The 17,053-nt window shown below is 45.6% G+C and overlaps 1 protein-coding gene across 1 annotated transcript; it reads right to left on the reverse strand.

Moving 5' to 3' along the window:
* Nucleotides 1-50: 50 nt before the first annotated feature.
* Nucleotides 51-13,031, reverse strand: LOC118310650 (voltage-dependent calcium channel beta subunit-associated regulatory protein-like). Its single transcript, XM_035633767.2, has 11 exons — nt 12,959-13,031; nt 12,544-12,729; nt 9,350-9,421; nt 5,472-5,617; nt 5,229-5,290; nt 4,961-5,123; nt 4,696-4,876; nt 4,419-4,562; nt 3,775-3,973; nt 3,436-3,640; nt 51-3,352 (listed from the first exon to the last, which is right to left on the reverse strand). The coding sequence occupies exons 3-11, from the start codon at nt 9,395-9,397 to the stop codon at nt 1,465-1,467; spliced, it is 3,036 nt and encodes a 1,011-aa protein (XP_035489660.2). The 5' UTR covers nt 9,398-9,421; nt 12,544-12,729; nt 12,959-13,031; the 3' UTR covers nt 51-1,464.
* Between the last annotated feature and the right edge of the window lie 4,022 nt (nt 13,032-17,053).

Below are 17,053 nucleotides of genomic sequence, written 5' to 3' on the forward strand. Positions count from 1 at the left end.
CCAGATGAAAATTCTAAAACAGGTCACAAGTATTGGGTGAAACAGCTGAATACTGTTGTTTTTAGCAAACTTTATTCAAACAGGAGAAAATAGTGCATTTTTGGGGGGATTATTCTCTGCTCTGGATTGATACACATTTTATGCTTTAGTGCATGTTCATGCCATGCAGCAGGACGATGTCTGTGGGATTCCCTCAGAGTGAAGTGTTGTGGCTGGTTGGTGTGTTCTTAATAGACTTTGGACAACAACCAAGCTTCTATGGCACAGAGTAATAAGTTATATTAGACCCTGTCTACACAGACAAGACACTTCTTTGTTTGAGCAGTTCCTCGGTGCTGTTGGTCTTTTCATGGGGTGTGTCATCACTGTTAAAGAACATCACCAGGCTTATATTTTGTTGGGTAATACAGGGCGAGTGTTTGTTTTACATCCTGCTGGAATTAGGGAGCAGACGACGCCACTGCTGTTCCGTTTGGACCCTGCGCCTCTCTGTCCCTGGACCAAGTGTCTAAAAGCTCACCCCCTGCGCTCCTGATGACTGATGTAGAGGCTCCTACACTTTAAGTTTCATCTGTCAAGGTCCCAGCAGTGACACAACACTCCACTGGAGCCCAAGATACCATGTCCTTAATTATGATGCACGACGGGGACAGATGACTAACAAAGATCCTATAAAATGGGTTAAGTTGGTGTATAAAAAATGCTTGATTCGTGTGTTCTCGAGTGCTGTGTTGGCTGCATATTCAGGGTGTCCAATCTGTTTTTACTTTCACGATTTTGTGTGTTCTCCCCGGATCTGCTGATACCGTCGGGGTGTTGATGAGAGAGTTGGCTGCGAGCACAAAATCATTATAAGAATTATGTGTGTGTGTTGTTGTTGTTTTTTTTCATGGTAAGTATTGTTCTTCCCATCGCCAAATTAGAAACACAAAAAGCTCTTACATACACATGTACCCTCATGGTGATTGAGACGAAAAGGACACTTGCGGAGGACACAGTTCAAAAATGAGAGGAGTGGGGGACAGAAACTCAATCATTTTCTTTCTTCCCATCAAAGTGCTTTTTGTTTTAAAGTTAGAACTGTACAGTATACATATCACACATTATTTGGACATACAGTAGCATGCTTAAAATTCACAGTTAAGTCTGCTTTTTTTTTCCTAAAGATGTTTTTAAAGAATGGTTACCAATAAAAGGGGGGGCATCACATGTCACATGGAGCCACAGTGGATATTAAGGTCTGAGTGGAATCGCTGGAAGAGACTGGCCATCAAGAAAGTACTTTTAAAATATATTTATAGATATAATCCTAGTGCTGATGCAACTGTTATCAGACCATTTTTTGAAGAATTGTTCAGAGATCACAGAGGCTGACCCAGTATCTAAACACAATGATGTTGGAATGATGTTCCAGTGAGTCTGTGGTCTACACAATGGATTTGACATAACGTTGTTGAGGAGTCATCACATGGGACTGAAGCCAGGTGAGGATGTGTGGGACACGGGGAGCACGCGCTCCGATCCTCCCCGGCCGAGCTTCTCCGCGGTGCGCAGACCGCCGTAGAGCCTCTCCTCCACTGATTCCACCAGCTTGTCTGACAGTCGGCCTTCCGCCTGCAAGGAAACCTCGGATAGGATCGCCTGACTGCTGTTGTTGTTTCTGTTGTCACCGCCTGGATCCATGCGGCCGGTTTGTGCAGTCACCGTAGTCAAAGATCGGCTGGTCGTGCCTTCCGTGTCCTTGTGCGTGGAGACGTGGCAGCCGTTGCCCTCTCCACCTGACCCTGCACGACTGGGGCTGCCCTTTTTTGAATCTGCGCCTTCAGATGTTTTGTTGGCTGCAGTTTCTACGGCGGTTGCCTCACTTGATGGATCTCTGTTCTCCGTGCTCTCTCCGGCTGCTTCCACGCAATCTGCAACCTCGCTGGCCTCTTCGTCGGCAGCACTTGCAATGCGCGAGAGAGTGCTGTGATATCTGGTGTCCAGAGGGTAACCGGCGCTGTCGCCCCTCCTCAGCGGAGTGAACCTCTGCCTCTCTAAAGACGGGGAGTACCGACCCCCGGTGCCTGACCCTGGGTCACTGTATTGCTTGTGTCTCTGCCACTGTTTCCGGAGGTGAACTCTGGAGCGGTGCCTGGAGCGCAGTGGAGAGTCCTGCTGGTCGAACCGGGGATCGTGACGAAGGAACTCATTGAAAAGTGCGTCTGTCTTCTCATCGATGCTGTAGTCACGGCGGCGGAGGCGAGGTCTGTGAGGACTAGAGGCCTTCGGCTTAATCAGTTGAGTTATGAGCTGCGGTTGTGATTCTGTAGTTTTCTGAGGATGAAGGGATTTCAGAAGTTGATATGGTTCTTGAAGGATAAGAGACTGGCTGCCGTTGTGAGATCTCTCCTTTAGTTTCCCTCCTGTCTCTGCGCCGTCTGCCATCTCATCCTCCAGCTCCTCCTGAAACAGTTTGGCCTCGATGCTCTCGCACACTGAACCTTTTCTCCCTGAACTGGTGAAGAACAACCTTCTCTCTGATGCTGTCTTTCCCCTCGGGGCTCCAGGAGCGCCAAAAAGCCGCATCTCCTCAGGGGCCCTGGATGGTGCTTCAATAGAGGCATAGCCACTATCCATCTGAAGGAGCTTCCGGTTACCGGCCTCAACCTCTCCTGCAGCTCCACTTCCCATCTCGCTGTCCCCACCTGACGCCCCCCTGATTCCCCCCTCCAACACCTCTCCCTCGCCTTCCCCCTCAGGGTCATCATCCAGGTCTTGGGACAAGCAGCTGTCCAGGCCAGAACGAGCTCCTGCACCACCATAGGACGAGACGCTGTCAGCGTCACTGCGGATAGACTCCCGATCTGTGCTGCTCTGGTCTGAGGAGGCGTATTGTTCCAGAGAGGCTCGCAGGCTCCAAATGTCTCTGTACAGGGAGGGAGGGGCCTCCGAGCTCTCCTGGCGAATCATGAAGGAAAGAGATGAGCCCGAGTCGGCCCTTCGCCTGGCGCCGGCTCCCAACAACACGTCTTCCCCATCATCTACCTCTGCCTCGTTCTCTTTCCTCACATCTGCTGCCGTGTCCTGTGTCTTTGTGTCATTAGCTTTCCTCAACATGTCTTCAAACCCATCCTGAATTTCAGCTTCTTGCTGAGCCCCAAACAAGTCGCCATCCTCTGTCGATTCCAGCTTTGCCCTCGCTGCTTCTGTTCTCACAACTGCACCTAGTTTTGTTTCTCTTTCCACTCCTGTCCCATTGGTTGTGGCCTCCTCTTGCCCCTGGGCACGACAGTCATATGCTGGCAAACATGGTTTACCTCTCCGAGTGCTGCTGCCACCACCTATCTCCACCATGGCCTCCAGTTTTAGCCTGCACAAAAGAAGGACAGTCAGTTAATCGGTGAATCTGAGCATTTTATGGTGCAGACCACGGGATAATGGGAAGGGATATACCTGCTGAGGAAGACGGAGGACGTGGGTGCAGCTGTGTGGTGAGACAGAGACTCTGCAGAGAGGGACTGGAGGCCACTGGTCTGGATGGGAGTGTGTGGAAAAGATTCAATGACCTCATCTTGTAGAGATAAAGACTCGTCTTCTGTGTGATCTGTGGTTTCACTTGCTGCTCTCTGTCTCTGGAAGGGCCTTCTCTTGGGCGACCCTAATTCAGACAAAACATAATGTTTTTTCACATTTTCGAATTTTGTTTTCGATCACATGCGATTCTTTCACAAAGATAGATAGAACTCCCAAATCAGATCATCCTCATTGGTATCGTATGACGTGTATCCAAACCTTTGGCGTCCAGACTGGCAGCCCGGTGACTGCTGTCGAACTTCCACCTCCTGAAGTAAGGCCCCGCCCCTTCCAGGCTAGCGTGGCGCCGCAGTTTAGAGAAGAACCGTAGGACTGAAGTCTGACCCGAAGCTTGAGTCATCTCTGCTCTCAGGGTCCTTTCACTCTCAGCCTCTCCCCTGTCCCCGATAACCTCCATCTGACAGAAGAGAGGGAGAGAGAGAAGGATGGAGAGAGGTGGAAAGACATTTAAGGAGAGGTTGAGGCAGATAAGCTGAGATGAATCGTGACGGGCGGAGGCAGGGACCTCAGGGGACAACAGTTTGTCTTGTCACTCAGCCGCAGTGATGACTGATGCCACAGTGCATCAGCGGGCTCGAGTCTGTGATGGCTGCTTTTCACTGCTCTGTTAATGTGGATCTATCCACACAATCTCAAATGCTCCAGCATGAATTCAGGTTTACTCGGCTATGAGTTAAAACCTCATAAAAGAGATTTTATGAGATATTTAAGTCTGAATCAAAGTAGTCGCAAGCAACAGTCTGAAGTTGCCATTGGCACGGCTCCATGAAAGATTTACTGATCCTTATTATTAAATGACCTTTTTAAAATTCTCAATACAAGGTGGAAAAGTTGAAACTCACCGTCTGGGAACGTGTGTAGTGCGTTTTCAAGGCTGAGGAGATCTGTCTGGGTCCCTGGTCCAGGATGATGGAGTGGTGCGGGTCTCCTGGCAGACCGCCACTGAGGCTCTGTCCCAGCCAGTCAGGGACTCTTCTCTCTGGGGGCTGGAGAGAGGAATCAACACACGATAGAAATGAATACAAACAACCCTGATTTGTTGTTTTTGTATGTGTGAATTACTCAAAGAGAAATTAAAAAGCGTCTGTTAGTTAGTCAAGCACACAGACACATTTTTACCTGGTAGATGGTGAGGGGCAGTTTTGGAGCTGCGCCCTCACTGATGTTGACGGTGCTGCTGTCTGCTGAGTCACACTCCATGATGGTGAGGATCTTCAGGTCACACGGGGCCGGCGGCAGGTGAAGGTGGGTCAGTCGGGCCTTTTTCAGGTGGTGGAAGTCTCCTTCAGTCAGAGTGTACCTGAAAGAGGAAGAGGCACTTTTAATCATCAACCATCTGAGCAAATAAGCTGTAAAATTGACCTTAAACTCAGATCAAGTGTACCTGCGTCCCTTGTCCTGAGTCGTCTTCTCCTGTTCGTAAAGCGCCGACTCATTGAAGGAGACTCTGCGACCAGTAGACCCGGTGGAGACAAATCGCTCTGACTCTCCTTCATGGCAGCTGGAAGCTGAGAGAGCATCTGATTCATCCAGACGAATGGTGATCTCTGAGCGATGGAGAGGACAAAGACGGAGGAAATAAAGGAGTGAGTGACGACCGTGGAGCAGAACACATGCAGAGTACGAACTTCAAAAAGACACTTAGCTCTGACCTTGGGTGGGCTGAGAATCCTCAGCATAGGTGGTGTTTGTCTTCTCAGGGTCATCGCTGGCTCTGAAAGAGGAAAATCAGTTTTACTCTCTGTGCTCTTCCCCGGCTTTCAGTTTCATGTTCACACGGGCTGTAATCCACTGCTGTGATTATCATGTTGACTTCTGTAATTCCCCCAGTGTTTGCAGACGAACCGGGCCTGCCAGTCCCGCACTTCGTGTCGCTCAGTAGGCGCAGCACCCACCTGGAGTAGCGTCGTCCGCCCTTGCAGCAGCGGTGACAGAAGAGGAGCAGCAGGGAGAGCAGCACCAGCGTCCCCCCGGCGAAGACACTCAGCAGCACCAGCAGCAGCACATAGTTCTCCACCTGGCCCGCCGACACAGGCACATCCTGACGGGGTGCAGCCGGAAAGGAAGAGGTTAGTGCTGTAGACGAAAATAATTTTTCGTCTTACACTTATGTGTCCTGCTTAAAATTCCTGCTTTTTCTTATTGCACCAATGTAATAATGTGATGTTATCAAGCTGTCTCACATTGATTAACAGATACCTGTGTAAAACTCCTGATCCGCTCATTCAGGATTTGTAACTTACATGTGAATATAATTAAGCAGAACCCCCCTTGCAGACGGAGACGTCACACTGTCAGAGGTGTTGAGAGGATTTAACAAATGGGTTTCCTGGCAGATCGAATCACATTGTATTGTAAATGGAGCCTGTCCAGGAGTTGAATCCACGCTTGTTCTCACACAGAGCCACTTGATTAGCCCCGCCCACGGCCTATTGTTTTAGACTTTCCTTGATGTAAAGGTGTAAAACCTTACTCTAAATGTTAATCATCAGACAGAATGGTGTTATCATACTGTGATCTTCTGTCTCCACTGCACAGGGAATAAAACTCATCTGAACCAGCCACAGAATTGGACCTGAAGGAATATTTATTCTTCCACAGTACTCTGCTGGAGCAATGTGTAAACACTGACATAATGTCTATCACCTTATAAATATGTGAGGGCCAACATGTTGGCGAACAGACACAGAGAAACGTCAGCTTTCATTTAGTTGTGTTGAGTCCGCTCGTCTAACAAACATCTGGCTCTGCAGTAGCTCAACGCTCGACAGCGTCCAGTGGCTCATCACAGTTATTTGTCTCTCTGTTGTTCGGAGCTGTGTAGGTTTTTTCCCCCTGATGCATGTGGAAGAACAGTTGAAGAGAGTCATGACACTGATTGATAATCCATGAGTAGTGAAACCTTAACGTTGGCCATCAAGACACTGAAAGATCTGTCCGGTGTCAAGCCGGAGCCACGAAGAGCTCAGGTGACTTCACTGAAATTCCTCTCTTAACTTGCTCCATCAAGATGAAGGTTTTGCCTCCTTAAACACAAACAGGAATATGAGATTGTCAATCTGTCAACTGCAGACTTTAAAAGCAGAAAAACAGTTACCAGCTGTGCGTGAAACTAGGGCTGTTCCCTCATTTCTGACTTCTCCTCACTGCTCGCTCGCTCTCCAGATGGTTTTGGTAATGAGTGATGTGACTATTTATCCATGTGCTTATTACCTTTTATTAATTGCTGTACTTTTTGCATTCATAATTCATTGGGTGATGCCTGTTAGCCTAATCTCCCTCCCTCAAGAGAGAAGGGGAAATACTGTGTAATAATCCTGAAGCTGATCTCCTAACCCTGACCCCACCCGAACTCCCCTCGCGCCATTAGACACAACAGAAATGCGGAAAGCCTTTCCTCGCTGACAAGAATATAATTTCAAAACCATGGACGGTATTTACAATTAATATCAACTGGGTCACTGCAATCATCAGCCATGTTGGCCAAACCCTTCTGCACACAGTTCCCTGTTATTGTCAGAGTTGCACCACATTGAATTCAAAATCCCTTGCTTGTATTAAGAAGGTTCAGCTGTAGCTCGTAGATCATTCATTTAATAGCACAATAAGGCAGAGGCTTACATATCTGTTCTCATGGTTTGTTGCTGCGTTTCGTTGTGCTGGGACAGTAATTGATTCTTCCCCCTTTGAGCTTCGTAGCCATGAGGAATCTCTTTGTCGCATTACACTGTCAGCCAAGCACTGTAATATTTAATGAGTGGAATCAACACTGACAGACTCTCTTAAGTCCTCTCCTCCTCACAGTGATTCTTATCAACACACACACACACACACACACACACACACACACACACACACACACACACACACACACACACACACACACCTCATTCCTGCTGTCTCTCTCACACACAAACACACACACACACACACACACACACACACACACACACACACACACACACACACACACACACATACAGATAACAGAACTTCTCTCTCCTCTACTCTCTCTGATTAATACTCTCAGTCTTGGCTGAGTGAGCCTGGGGATGCTAATCGAAACGTCAGCGAGACCCTTAATTCAATTTCCCAGTTCTTCTCAATGAGGGGGAAATGAGGCCTCCGCAAGGCTAAAAATGGAAATGGGAGGCGGAGGATGCAGACGCACATGAGCAATCCCCACACCAGACTTTCCCGGCTCTTCTTCTGATGTCAGTTTCAAAAGAGGTTGAAAATAATTGGGCTATTTTCACCGCCACAAATGGAATATTCATCTATTGCAACACTTAGCATTGTAAAGGGGAAGGGCTGTCATTATTCGCTGCTTCGGAGGAAACCGTGGCGAGGAGGAGCTCCTCACTGGAGCACGGACCCACCTTTAAATTATGATGACCTTAACAGGTGCAGCAGCAAAAACCCAAAGACTGCTGCCGACTGAACACACACACACACACACACACACACACACACTGCAACTGACAAATATTATCTTAATCAATTACTCTACCCACAATTTTTACAATAACTCATTTTGTCTCTAAAATGACCATTGTATTTTTTTCAATATAAGATATTTCAACTTTAGTTGTTGAAAACCAAAGATATTGAGTTTGATTACATGACATGAAAAAAAGAAAAACAGCAACTCGACACTGTTTAATATTTTGATTGGATTGGCCAATTAATTTTATGTCGATCGTATCAACAAATAATTGACTGTGTGTGTGTGTGTGTGTGTCTGTGCGTGAGAGAGAGGAACGGCAAACATGGCTGATTTTATGGTGGCTGTGCTTTCACTGTAAAGTTTCTTCTGTAAGACAAACAATCAATCAATCTGACTCGACTTCATTCCGAGTGTTGCTCGGAGGAGAGGGAGCTGCTGAAAAGAAGAAGCTCCAGTTTTCTAGTCATATGTGTCTAAGAGCAAATAACCGCACCATTTTGTTTTTTCATTCAACCTCACACCTGCTTCAGGCCAGAACACGTTCAACTGAGCTTTGTGTCTGACACACACATACATATTGTCTATTCATATACATAGACGCTGTGGTGGTGGCCTACATTCAGTTGGAGCCTATGGGGAGATTCAGTATGTTTGAAGCTGTTCAGTACAGTATCTGAAACTAACAGCTCCATCACAGCACAGTGGCAACATGCACACCTTGACACACCACACACACACACACACACACACACACACACACACACACACACACACACACATTTGTCAGAGCGGCTGTAGCTTGATGAAATCTGCTGTTTTTACAAGCTCAGCCAAACAAGAAGAACAACACAATCAATCAGCCAGAGAAGCCGAGGCTCTCGTCAGTCTTGCGGTTCGGCTTTCTAACACACTGAGCAGAGGCAACCGACAGTCAATTCTCCCTCTGCACAGGCAGCTTTAACTCTTAGATAATCGCTGCTGCTGGCTCAGATATCCCCACTGTCCTCGGGAGGCTGCATGGTTCACAAAACCAGCTGCACGCACAGTCCTGGTTCTGAGTCAGATAGTGATTGTACACAGATCGGGCTGTCTGCTCCGCCTGGGACATACAGTAACACCTGGTACCGGAAAATCGTGGTATTAACTCATCTTGTCTTTTATTTCTCTCCCTCTCTCTCTTGATTCCTATTAGTCGCTGCCTCGGTTGAGGTCCAACTTGAATAAAGCAAAGCATTGTGGGAAGATTTGTCATTGGCCAAACAACAAACACTAGCCGATGTGAAGGTGTTGATGGTGTTGGTGTTGGGGGGACGCAGCAGTACTCACTGTGGAGTTCTCAGTCAAACTTGTCAGAACAGGCAAATCATTGCTCATGGTCCAGGTCAACGTGAGTGAAGCCTGCAGAGGACGAAGAACGTGAAGGGAGTCAGGCAGAGCGGCTCTTTCTAGACAATCCTTATACAATTTGTCTCATTTCATGCAGGACGCTTTAAGTGCAGAGCTTTTTTTTATGGATGGTGATATGAAAACATCACGAAAACACCCGAACCATCAGTGAATCGTTGCTCCTGAGAAGCGTTGTCTGTGCAGGCAAATCATGACATGTCTTATTCCTCTGTGTGAAGGAGCTCGGTGCTTGTTTGAACACAGTGAACATCAGTGAACAGTGGTGCACGCGGTGACATTTAATTCGTCACGATAAACATCTGTAGCTGTAGTTCACTTTAAACCAATCCTGCACACACCGCCCTTTGCCTCAAGATGGCGGTGCGAGCGGACGCAGCAGCATGAAGCTCTCCACGCACAGAATTTCTCTATATCTCTGCATATTTATCTCTATTCTGATTCCTTGCATCTGTCCGTCTCTCTCTGTAAGTACTCATGAGAGCACAACATGTGCATTCATCCGCAGCTTAAAAAGTAGTCCCTAACAAATGTATGTTTTGCAAAAAAAAAAAAGAGAACTACAGTTCCTTTCTTTATAGAATTGTGTGATCAATGAACTCTTGGCTGAGAAGCGGATTCACAGATAATGAACCGCATGCCATCACAGCTCATCAATACTAAAAAGGTGTGCCCACGCATTATCTTTTACGAGAGGACGACCATTTGGGGCTTGGCATTTTATACACCTGAGGAGGAATTTATGTTCTAAATCACCACTTTTCACAGAAGAGTTTTTTGACATGTTAATGTAGGAAAGGCGCCGGTGTGACGATACATTTAATAACCAAATAGAGCAGATTTATAGTTTTATCAGGAAAACCTGAGCCTTTCCAACTGTGACAGTAAAAACATCTGCTGTGGAAAATGCCTGTTTCAGAGAAATTAGTTTAGTAGTAGAACAGCAGTAGAATTAGTTAGAAATAAAAAAAGGTTTTATTCTGATATTCACCACTCATACACATCACTATTTAACCAAAAGAAAACATCTGTATGAAGGCTTTCTGTTACACATTTATCATTGTTAATCAAAGATGACCCTGATGACATATGGGTTACTTTCTAAACCTTCCTCTCAGAACCCCTCATGACGAGTAAACTCATCCATCGATGTAATGTTCCTTTAACATACCAAACCGACATAAACCTTCACTGATGTCTGGGCTGAATCGCTGAGAGATAAACTCAAATGTGTCCAGAGGTTTACTGACTCCTCCTGAAGATGAACTATTACAGTGCTCTGACAGACAAACCATTTCTATAACCTCTCATCTCTATCTGTGTAGACGACAGAAAGCGATCTCTGCAAAATGACCACTTCTGTGTCACTGTGACAGACGTGCATGTAGACAGAGAAAGGCAGAGGAGCTGACAGTACATGATCATTTACACAGCGTGCGGCTTGTGTAACATCAGGCCATGAACACATTCTTTACACATGCTGCTAACACTGCACACACTCCCTCACCATGTGAGAGTCGTATTTTATGTAATATCTCATACATACCAACAGCTCAAGGTAAATGTGAAGAGGACGGAGCTCTGAATAGCCAGAGCGCTCTCACAATAGAGAAACACACACACACACACACACACACTCGGGACATAATGGTCTGCTGACACTGACCATGAGGCATCACTGAAGATAATTGAACAGAACAAGGATATGTATGTGTGTGTGTGTGTGTGTGTGTGTGTGTGTGTGTGTGTGTGCGTGTGCGTGTGTGTGTGTGTGTGTGTGTGTGTAGGGAGTTTCTCCCTCACTCTCATTTCCAAACACATGAGCAAACTCCAGATTCAATTATTTTTATTCTTTTTGCATTATTTCCTGTTTTTGTTGTTGGTTGGATTTTTGTTTTTTTATACGACCACTGTCTCTCTTAGGACAGATCTGCTACTCAACACATCAGTCTCCTCTCTGCTGATAAAGATAACACTTCAAATGGTTTAAAGATTCCGCGTATTACAATGAAACGACATTATGTATTACAGTGTTCAAGGTTTTCATATAACATATCCTTGCTGGGTCTTACATTCCCCCTTTTTTCCTTCCCTTTCTTATTGCAGCCTGACACAGTCAGACCTTGGTGTAGACGCAGCTTTTAAAGGTTTCAAGGCTAAAGATTAAATTCATTTCACTACATTAACAAACCTGTCTGTAGGAAGCACGCAGTTGACAAATTCCAATTCAAAGAGTCGTTTTTATGAGTGTGTTTTGCCTATTACTGTCATAATTGTTCTTAGAATGAAGCTTCACTTTTGACACATTGCAAATCAAACTGCTTATTTGCTGCAACCATGTTGCCGCAATGAACCACAGCTGTTTTTTTGCTGCCAGACCAAACTCAGTAACACTGGTTTCCTTCATGGATTTCATACACGAGTAAATATGTTAACCCAATATGTGGGTCGCTCATGGCAAACTCATGGTGTGCAGCCAAATACCCACATAGAACTTTAGCATATGATGTGATCCCAAAGTTAACCCCCCCAAAAAACGAGATCTTGACCGAATTCAGGGGAGAAAAAGAATCCACAAGACATGTTAGATGTTTCCATTTGATGAAATAATGGTGCCGCCATAAAAAACCCAGAGTTATGAGTCTGAATATTTCACACATACAGTAATACACAACATGCTATTATGCTCTTATTATTATGCTGAAAATATGTATGTAATCCGACTGTAAACTGCAATTAACAAGTTGTGACCTTTGAGCCTCACCATCATTTGATCTGTGCGTAAATACTGAACACACTGAGCCCGACTGCATGGTGCAGAAAAAATAAATTCAAAGCGCGGGCGCGCGTGCGCGTGTGTGTGTGTGTGTGTCTGTGTGTGTCAGGGTCTAATGACATGTCACATCCTCGCATCATCTCTCGCTCTGCGCGTCATGTGAGACAGATGGACGCGGCGGCTCAGACAGACAGACACATCCCCCTACTTCATTCACAACTGTGATGAAGCTGGTGGGGTCCAGCAGTATGCGGAGTGGAGATGGAGGGGAGGAGGGGGGTGCGGCTGCCCCTCATCCTGACGTGTGTCTGGATGCTGATGCGCTCCAGATGTGCTGTACCTTACGGTCTGTATGGGCGCTGTTGGAGCAGCCTTTCTCCGCTCTGTGCAGACTCACTACAGGGACCCGCTGCAGCCGGCGGTGCTCAGCGGCAGCAGCAACAGCAGCAGCAGCAGCATCTTCACCTCTCCTCCGAAAACCTGCGGACCGGGGCTGCCCCACATCTCTGCGTCGTCTGCTGTCAGCCTGCGGGGAATAAATCACCGTTACAGTCACGCAGGAGCCTTCATGTGCCGGACACGGGGGATCCGCCTGGGGTCCCCTGCGCATTTCACATGTCTCACTCAATCACATGCTGCGATTTCTCGAGCCGCCTGCTCCCTGCACCTATTCCCACAGTTTACTTAATGAAAGAGCACCACGTTGACAGTCCGTCAACTGGTGCTGATGCGAGCCGCACAGAGGTGGGACTCACCCGGCTGGAGACTCCGTCAGAAGCGGTGCACAGGCAGCCAGCCCCGTCTGCACACACTTTAATCTGGACTCCAAATAAAGACTGTAGTTATGAATGAAACCACACGCGATTAGACACGCCCACCGCCCGCTCCCGACGCAGCACGTGACCAGGACTGATGATGATGGTGGCGGAGGAGGCGGTGATGATGATGGTGATGTACAATGGAGGAGGAACCCCGTCCTCATTCACAGTGTTGCACATGAATGGCAGCTGCTGAGATGGTGATTGACTGTCTTCTGATTATTATTATTATTATAATCGAAGAGGACTGATTCTAAATCTGTATTTGAATATCTTCCATTTGCTGTGTTTCAGTATATTCCTTGTTACCAGACAAGATGCACGGACACAGATGGTTGCCGTGGACGTTGTTGTAATCTCCTCTTTCACCACCTGATGGCAGCGTTGCACTGTAGTTTTCAGGTTGAATTTACGCTGTATGGAATTTCTTAATGTTGTTTTCCCTTTCAAAGTCAAAATCCAGTCCAAGTCTTTAGCTGGGGACTCACAGAGGACACTCTAGTTAACAATAGTTTAACTCCTCTCAAATTCAACAGAGGTGGTCAAAACTAGAGGAGACATCACTTCACAATGTGTTTTCCATTGAAAGGTTTCATCCCTGCACTGCTGTTCTCTCCTCTCATTTACACATGAGACTGGATCACCACTGGGGGGCCGAGGGAGTAACCACCCTGGGGTTCCAGAAGTAAAGTCATGTTAATCACACTAACTGACGTACATAATGTCCCAGTATGAGCTCTGCCTGGTTTAAGCTGACGTGTGCCATGTGCACTGTGGTTTATGGGAAGGTTGGAGGTAAAAAGGGGTCCAAAAGTTGTTCACCTGACTGTCTGGAGACATTTATGTAAATCAATGCAGAAATATATTAGTTCTTGGACAAAATATTTGTATAAACATCAGCATAATCTATCTATCAGGGGAAGCAGGGGTTATTAAGACTTTATGGTCCTTTGATAAACACTTTTATCCTAGTTTACCTGGTGACCTCTGACCTGCTCCTCCTACAATACTATATATACCGTCTCTCTATTTCGATTCCTTGTATATAGATATTTATTTATATTTTTATCCTATTTTCACGGTGTCTATAAGATTTTACTAAAGTAAATGTAATTTAATTTGTGTGTGTGTTACCTAATTAGGCATCTACAGGCTTGCAGCACACAAACTGTCATTGTACTTGTTGTGACAATAGAGATTTCTCTCTCTCTCTCTCTCTCTCTCTCTCTCTCTCTCGCTCTCTCTCTCTGAACATCAGTTGATTTTTCTATCAGGCTTCCTGCAATCATACCCTCTGCAGCGTGCACTCCTGTGTGATGTAGAAAACGAATGCTTTCACGAATAGAAAGTGCCTCGGCAGCAAAGTGGCAGGAGGTCCAATCTGTGCCTGTACGATAACAGAAAGTGGGAGGATGGGGAGTCTGAAGCAGTGAAGTTAAGTCAGACGTCTGAAGAAGCAATTTTATGTTACTGCACAAAAAACTTTCCCCTGAAAAAACTTCAGCAAACTGGCTCAAAGGACGGCTGGTCGGGTGACAGAAATAACAGCACACATGACCAGTGATTTAATTCAGCTGGGTGAATCAGTCCAGAGCAAACCAAAGTGACCTACATGTCGGCCAATAAATCTCAGGAGTTACAGTGACCAACATTATCGAGCCTGCTGGAGACACTGAGGTGTCACAGTTTTATGGATTTAGAGATGCTTTCGATTCGGGAACAAGGCCATGATCCATATGACGTCTCTGTGTAAACTTTTCTGGCATGTGGCCTTTCACGTCTTCTCAGGCATTGCACCAGTCCATTTTTGGAATATTTTGAGCTCTTCTCTACCTTTTCCGTTGCTTTAGTTAAGTTACTTGAAAGGCCTAAGAGATCTCCTCTGAAACGTAAACACAGCTAATGGTTTTCAAGGACTTGGGACTTCGAACAGTTTAGTGGAAATATGTCACCATGGGCACAATCTTTACAGCTGTTTGCTTCTCGCGTGGAAATATGTACATTTAGTTATATGAACATGTTTACTATGTATATTTGTTATAGGAGTAGTCATGGAGGCAAAGGTGACGTGTTCATGGTAATCTAAATGATTGCAGTGCATTTTCAAAGTTTCTGTAACACTGAAGCTGCTTATGCTGCTTTTTTGATATAAAACAATAAACAATTTTATTAATGAAATGTATTATTATTGTTGTTATTATTATTATTATTATTATTATTATTATTATTATTATTATTATTATTATGAGAGATTATTTTCAGACATTTGTTTTGCATAACAAGTTCAAAGTCTTGATTTGTGGCAATGTCACTCCCAGAATGTGAACAATCTAACTTTTCATTTGTAAGAGGAAGAATATGTTAATTCCTCTTTGAATAGTCACGCATAGTGTCACTTTAAGTTGTGGTTGTTGAACACATGCAGGTTCTACAACAATCAAGATACTTAGAGGTGATATATAATATAATCATGCAATTTATCTTTTGGACTGGAGTAAATATGTTAAGTTTCATAATTTCGTCAAATGGATGAAACTAAAGTTATCCATTAAATCCTAAATAAGTGTTTGGTGAAATGGTGAAACCTTCCAGGGTCTCTGGTGGAGAGTCACCGCACTGTGTCTCTGTCTATGGAGAATCTAAATGCATAAAATCCTCCTTTGGACGGACGACTTTCTCTATTTCGGGAATCAGTTTGTGGAGTAACTTAACCCAGAGAAACTCAATACTGATGATGGCTGACATCACTTTAAAGAGGGGTCAGATATGTAGTCGTGACTGGTCTGATCTTGTGCTTGTCTTGAGGTTTTTTTGGGGTACTTTTATTGCCTTGTTCGTGTTTTGTGATGTTTTGTTTGTTTTTTCTTGATAATTTTTTGGGACTTGCATTAGGCTACAAATGCTCCAAAATAGTATTTTGGTGTCTGCTGTAATTTACAGTGAATGGGTTGAATCAAATGGGTGATTAGACACTAATTCAGATTTCCATCCCAATTAAAGATTTAAACTAATAAGATCATTGAAGAGCCATATAGACTCTGCTCCATCTGCTGTGTCTGTGTTTTCAGATAACCTGACAGTCATTTGATGAAATTCTTGTTGAATGAATCAGGGCATGTCTCTCACTCAAGATTGTTTTTATCTGTGAAATTCCTGCGACTCTAAGGTGTAACATGCCAGCAGATTAAAACATCTGGGAAATGATGCCAGGAGAGGCCGAGCAGGGGTGGGAGGAATGTGGAGGAGAGCATTAATGCAGCGTGTGTGTGTGTGTGTGTGTTGCCAGATCGTTGACGTCACAGCTGCGTCTGTGCATGCTCTGCAGAGCAGGACATCCTGTGGAATTGTTCTCAGCGAGGCCTGAAGAATGTAAAGCAACAACCTCTCCCTTTCTGTGAAACATGCTGCCATAGAAATGCAGGGGACGAGGGCAGGCGGGGGAGGCTCAGGGAGGGAAGGATCGCCATCAAAAGCACACTGGGAGATTGAGATCCTCGAGTCACGTAAAAGGAGAAAAGACCAAGAAGGGATCAGTGTTGTCCATTTGAATTCCGAAGACGTAATGGTTTTGAATTTCATCTGTGTGTACATGTGACAGTATCACTGTAGATTTCCAGAGCAGGATAGAAGGAGAGGACATGAATAAAGGCTGTTTTTCTCACGTAGTGCGCAGGCCTATCGACAGAAAAGAGACAATGAAACAAGCACTGCATGTATGCATTTAGGAGAGAGTGGGGAGGAGTGAGTGTGGGGGTGACGTGGGGAAGAGAGGAAGGTTATATGCGAGTGAAGTGACGCAGGCTGGACAAAGCGGGGGTGTAGTGGGTGCAGCTATTTTTAGCCGCAGTGAGGAGACACATATTGGCTGCATTTCTCTGCCCTTTCCGGCTTCCCAAGTCACTTTACTCCAGGCTCCTCCTCTCCTCCGTACACCATGTGACAGGTGCAGCCCGAGGCCCTGCTGTGCACCAGAGGTGGACATGAATGTACTGTAAAGGAGGAGGATGTGCAAGACTGCAGAACACAAAGGGA

Source organism: Scophthalmus maximus, chromosome 5 (genome assembly GCF_022379125.1).
Source record: "Scophthalmus maximus strain ysfricsl-2021 chromosome 5, ASM2237912v1, whole genome shotgun sequence".
NCBI lineage: Eukaryota > Metazoa > Chordata > Actinopteri > Pleuronectiformes > Scophthalmidae > Scophthalmus > Scophthalmus maximus.

Coding starts and splice junctions, on each gene's coding strand:
- LOC118310650 (XM_035633767.2), bottom strand. CDS start 9,397: ATGAGCAATGATTTGCCTGTTCTGACAAGTTTGACTGAGAACTCCACA. Junction 4,563..4,695: donor TGCCCCTCACCATCTACCAG/GTAAAAATGTGT, acceptor TCCTCTCTCCAG/CCCCCAGAGAGAAGAGTCCC. Junction 3,974..4,418: donor ACTACACACGTTCCCAGACG/GTGAGTTTCAAC, acceptor CTCTTCTGTCAG/ATGGAGGTTATCGGGGACAG.